Source organism: Triticum aestivum, chromosome 7B (genome assembly GCF_018294505.1).
Source record: "Triticum aestivum cultivar Chinese Spring chromosome 7B, IWGSC CS RefSeq v2.1, whole genome shotgun sequence".
Lineage (NCBI taxonomy): Eukaryota > Viridiplantae > Streptophyta > Magnoliopsida > Poales > Poaceae > Triticum > Triticum aestivum.
In genome coordinates, this window is record NC_057813.1 from 629,316,227 (window position 1) to 629,322,057 (window position 5,831).

Genomic DNA, 5,831 nt, shown 5'->3' on the forward strand with positions numbered 1-5,831 from the left:
GGGGAGGGGTTTGCTGAAATATACCCCCCGGTAACTCACACACCACAAACCTGACAACTTTTGTACCCTAGTCTTAGTAACTTTGGCAACGGGTGTGGGATGTGGGAAGGTGTTCAAAAAAATCCGGGAACTTTCATGTAAATAACTTGGAACTGTACACACCTTATACGTGATAACTTATGCATAAATACCACAACAACTTTGATCCGGGGTGGTGGGAGGGGAGAAAGTAGTTTGAAAACATACCCCTCCCGATAACTTCCATACAAATGTCATGATAATATACGTAGCATAGACTTGATAATTCATGTACAAACACCGTGATAACTTTGACCTTGGGGGAGGAAGTTGTTTGAAAACATAACTTTGATAACTTATGCATAAATAGCATGGTAATATATGAACCACAGACATGGTAACTCGCACACAAACACCGCGGTAAATTTGTCCCGGAAAAAATAGTTATTGAAAATGTACCACGGTAACTCATGTGTAAATAACATGATAATAGACACATATCCGAGCTGATAACTTACTTAGCCCAGGCCTGGTAACTATTTGCACGAAAAAAAAGTCATCAGAACATATCAACATGGGATTTAGTTTTGTAAGTCTCGTCGCAACTGATTTTTTATGTGAAAACGATTTTTTGATCAGACTGACGATTTGACCTATAACACATTTTAAAGTTTTGAAATATGTAGAATCAAGGATGCATCCATTTTTTCACCCTTCTAATGTATGCATCCATGTGCATGTGAAGAGAAAATTACAAGAACTACCTTTTATGTCCCAGTAATTTCGGTATAAATAACATGATAACTTATATACAACCGCATGATAACTCGTGTAGCAAACGCGTGGTAACTTTTGACCCCAAAAAAAATATCGTCAAAACATACCAACATGGGATCTAGTTTCGAAGGTCTCGTTGCGACGAATCTTTTATGTGAAAACGGTTTTTCAATCGGACCAACGGTTTGAGCTATAAAATATTTTAAATTTTCGCATTGGGAAGAATCTTTGATGACATCATCAATTTCGTTTTTTTGCATGTATATGATTATGAAAAAACTAACGCCCACACATGTGGCATCTTGTACATCGCCCACACGTCCTCATCATCACTCATTTTGTCACGTATGAACAGATGACATCAGCAGAATCTTTTTTGTTTTTGGCTTAAAAATGTTTTATCTCCTAATTAAAAAATTGAATTAAAAATATGTTTTCACCATTAAATCCGTCTCGACGAGATCTTCAAAACTAGACCCCATGTTGATATGTTTCGACGAAATATTTTTTTTACCCAAAAGTTGCCATGATATTTACACTGTAGTTGCCGTAGTGCTTAAATTAAAGTTGCCATGTGGCAATTTTAGTTTGTAGAACATGGCAATTTTAGTTTTCTTATGATGCCAATTCCAGTACTTTGACCATGAAATTTATTTTTTGTATGAACCATGGCAAGTTTAAGTGCATGTATCATGGCAATTTTAGTTTATGGTTCATGAAAAGTCTAGTTTCTTAATTCCCCGTTTTATAATGTGTCAAAATTTACTTTTAAATGTAGAAAAAAAATAGCTGAAACATATCATGGCAACTTTAGTGTAAACATCATGACAATTCATGTGCAATAGACATGACAACTTTTAACGACAAAAAAATCGTTGAAATATATTGATACGAGATCTAGTTTCGAAGATCTCGACGCGAGGGATTTAATGGTGAAAGCGGATCTTCAATCGGATTTTTCATTTAAAAGATAAAATATTTTAAAAACTAAAAATCCAAAAAAATTCCCACATGCATTCATGAGGTGACGTGGCGCAGTCTGCATGTTATAGGGCGTGTGGCCAGGTTTGGCTCCCACCACATGTGTGGGCGTTAGCATTGTCCTATGATTAGTAGCTGCTAATTAACTGCTAATGGATAGTGGACACGTACAGAAAAAAGAAAGAAAATAAGATGAAGCTAATGCATACATGCAAGCTAGGGAGAAATTGTGCGGATCTGTTGCTTAACTTCAATACGTGTGGAAGCTAGCACAGTCCATATAAATAATAGATACTTTTGGATTTCTATTTTTTTAGTAGGTGCCTTATGCACCTGCGCGGAGGGATATATATCGATCTAGGCCATACAATTTGCAGCGGGTTGTCATCGATCATGGCCATGGCCACTAGGGGCTTCTTTTTGAAACGGCGGCGAGCATGGCCTGCCAAAACGCCACCAGTAGTTAGACTCCTGGTGTTTGCCAACGGAAATAAATTAGTGACATACATCTCGCGGTGCCTCGTTTCCTGTCTCTCTCGCCTCCTCGAGTCCCCGCGCGACGTAAATTACGCCGGCGAGTCGTACGCATGCTTGCGTCTCCTCGTCGCTCGCGGCAGCAAGTAAATAGTACGCGACGACTGCTCGGGCGTCGGGCAGGATGATGAATGCACAGCGACCATCACCGTATACGGTACTCCACTATATAAGAACATCCATGTGTGGTATCGCAACTCCATACCCACAGGACACATCTCGCTAGCTGCTGTCTCCACTCACAATGTCCTCTTCGTCCACGGTGGGCAACATCGCTCCCAACGACGGATCGTCGTCGCCGCCTGCGTCGGCCATCGTCGCGCAGGCCATGTCCGGGTCGCACGTAGTCAAGATAGACGGCTACTCCCGCACCAAGGGGCTTGGCAATGGCAAATACATCAAGTCCGAGACCTTCACCATCGGAGGCCATCCCTGGTGTATGCGCTACTACCCAGACGGCTGTCAGACTGAAGACGCAGATTGGATATCCATCTATCTGCAGCATAGTACTGATCCAACTGATGCTAGTGAAGTCAAAGAAGAGTTCAAGATGAGTTTGCTTGACCAGGACAGGCAACCGGTGGCATTGTACAGCAGATGCAGCAGCCACATAGGCACATTCTCCAGACTCCACGAAAGGTGCAGCATGGGCTTCGCTCAATTCATCAAGAGAAAGGATTTGGAGGAATCCCTTTACCTTAGGCATGATGTTTTCAGCATCAGGTGCGATGTCTCCGTGTCAAAGAAGATCTTCACCGAGCCAATCCCACCGCACGTCGTCCTGCCACCGTCCAACATGCACCAGCATCTCGGACAACTTCTCTTGGCCGGCGAGGCGGCCGATGTTACCTTCGAGGTCGGCGAGGAGACATTAGCTGCGCACAGGTGCATACTCGCAGCTCGGTCACCGGTCTTCAAGGCAGAGCTCCTTGGCCCCATGAAGGAGAAGACCGCAACTCGAGTGCTGATCGATGACATGGAAGCCAGAGTGTTCAAGGCGTTGCTCCATTTCATCGACTCGTTGCCCTCCATGGACAAAGGCGGCGCGACGGAGATTGCTCAGCATTTGCTGGTGGCGGCTGACAGGTATGATATGGAGAGGCTGAAGCTGATCTGCGAGGGGAGGCTGTGTGATCACATTCAGGGGTGGAGTCAGGATTTGGGTATGGAGGGGCCAAGCCAAGTAAGAAAAAAAAAATCCAGTACAAAAAGTAATCGTATAGAACAAGGTTTTGCTTAAGTAACATAAAAATATCATTACATTTGTATTAATTTAAAGTGGCCTCTACGACTGCCAATAAGATCAAAAATATTAATAATTTGATTATAAAGTCAAATCAATTCTCAAGATAAAAAGCAACCAAGATATAACTTAATGTAGTATTAGTTAAGTACTTTTATAGAGAGTAGAAAAACATACTTGCGGTTAAGTGGACTCTGATTTGTAACGTGTGATTATGACTTCTGTTTGTTCTGCAAGATTTACCATGTCCGGCATAACCTGATCAGAAGCGTTAACTGGACTCGGATTGTCGGATTTGTAACTTGGACATCAGCCTCACTAACAATTTCAGTAGGATGAGAACTTGAAGCAACTGGCTTAAAAAAGCATTAATCTTAACGGGTGTTTGGCTTTGCTTTTCTCTTCGTAGCTGCTGCCTGCTGGATTGGAATGGAAAATCAACATACTGTATAAGTTTGACAATAAAAAAATATTGCATCACAGTTAGGAACTAATACAAGGTAATTTGCATCACAAAAATAGGAACTGGCCGAGACACATCACCAGTACACCACTGAATTCATGATAATTGTGGGACTGGGACATTTACAAAATAGGCATATCCAGATCAGAAGCATCAACTGGACACCACTGAATCATAGATCATAGAGTCACAAATTACAGAACCAAATTACCACAAAAAAAATCTGGAGTACCAATTCCACAATCGACACTGATACAGGATGAGATTCTACAGAGATTAAACCTTTGCTCTTTCGTTGGTTAAGCGGGAGAAATTGACAAGTACAGCAGCCAAATACCTGAATATGTGAATCAGATCGACTGATCGAGAGAAGCATGGCTTGGTCCTGAGAGCAGGGCGAGAAGAGGCGAACGGGCGGTGTCAGCGACATTAAGGGCGCGAGGCGCGAGGGTGTCGAAAACTGGAACGGCGGCGACTAGTCCCATGTAGTATACCCTAAATACGAATTACAGACTTACAGTTACGATGGGCAGGGGACCTAGAGCCGATGCCCATCGGCCACTACTATAGTAGGCCTACTAGTGGGCTTTTTTCACATGGGCCTTTTTCTTCCTTTTCTCACATCTGCAAAAGCACGGTGGCGACCACGCTGGCACTGGCTGAGCAGCACGGCTGTGCTGCTCTCAAGAAGGCATGCTTCAAGTTCCTGATGTCTCCGGGTAACCTGAAGGTGGTCATGGAATCTGATGGATATGAGCACCTCAAGAGCAGTTGCCCATCTGTTCTGGACGAACTGGTCGCCAAGCTTGCTCCATGATCTCTTTGAGTCTAAACTCACAAGACCTGGATATTTGGCATGCTAATTATATTTTCAGAAGTGATGATATCCTACTACTGGTAGTCGTCTGTGAAGGACTGTTCATTCTATTAAAATTAAGGTTGCTTACGTTGCTGCATCTGCTTGATTCAAACAATCTTGATAGTAGCAAAGCTTTATAAACATTAAAATATAAATAGAAGTTTGAAAACTGAGAGAGAAACTTCTGTTTATTCTGAAGAAATTATTGCAGAGTTCTCAAAATTAGAGGAAGCATTTAGAAATTCGAAGGAATGTCCTCAAATTTAATATGTTAGCAGATATTTACAGTCTATTTTAATCTTAATTTCAGACATGGTGCAATGGTGTTAAATTCAAATGTGAAGTTATAAGTCATTATTACATAGTAGTCGTGGTCAAAAGTATGTGTGCCAAAAAATTATTTAAAACACATATCCCAAGTGGGGACCGCTTGGCCCGGCTCCAAGGCAATGGCGGGCACGTAAGACGACATCTGCGGCCGGTCAGGGATGCCGCCACTCCTGGGGGGCCTTCAGCCACTAGGTGGAGGCCGGCGGAGGTGCAGGTGGCCTCGGATGCCATGCCTACGAGGTCACTGTCCGGTGCTTTACCTAGTTTTTAGTTTAGTTCAATTCTTATTGGGTTAATTGAAACTTTGTTAAGTTTCATTATTTGCTGAAAATATATCAAAATTAGATTTAATCTGTTTTAGCATCAATTTTATCCATTTGTATGCTCGATCCGTTTGTTTTCACTTTCAGTTTCACAAAATATTTAGCACCAGTCGAAAACACCGAAATTCAGTGAATTTCAGTTATTTTGATTTGCATTTTGACCAAAGTCGAAATATTCACTTGAAGTCAATTTTTTTTTGAATTTTTTAAAATTATTTTTGAGAAATATTTGAATTCATATGTACCACTGAATGAAATTGCCCAAATATTTTAGCTGAAATGCAAATATTTTAGTGATTGCTG

The 5,831-nt window shown here is 41.7% G+C and overlaps 1 protein-coding gene across 1 annotated transcript; it reads left to right on the plus strand.

Moving 5' to 3' along the window:
* Window positions 1–2,554: 2,554 nt before the first annotated feature.
* Window positions 2,555–4,833, plus strand: LOC123156218 (BTB/POZ and MATH domain-containing protein 2-like). The gene is made up of 2 exons (XM_044574369.1): window positions 2,555–3,448; window positions 4,639–4,833. Exons 1-2 carry the CDS (start codon window positions 2,555–2,557, stop codon window positions 4,831–4,833), a joined length of 1,089 nt encoding a protein of 362 aa, XP_044430304.1.
* The last annotated feature ends 998 nt before the right edge of the window (window positions 4,834–5,831 follow it).

Bases quoted from the DNA above. Each gene is read 5' to 3' on its own strand.
- LOC123156218 (XM_044574369.1), top strand. From the start codon at position 2,555: ATGTCCTCTTCGTCCACGGTGGGCAACATCGCTCCCAACGACGGATCG. The intron at 3,449-4,638 runs ATTCAGGGGTGG...TCCTTTTCTCAC, and splicing joins AGGGGAGGCTGTGTGATCAC to ATCTGCAAAAGCACGGTGGC.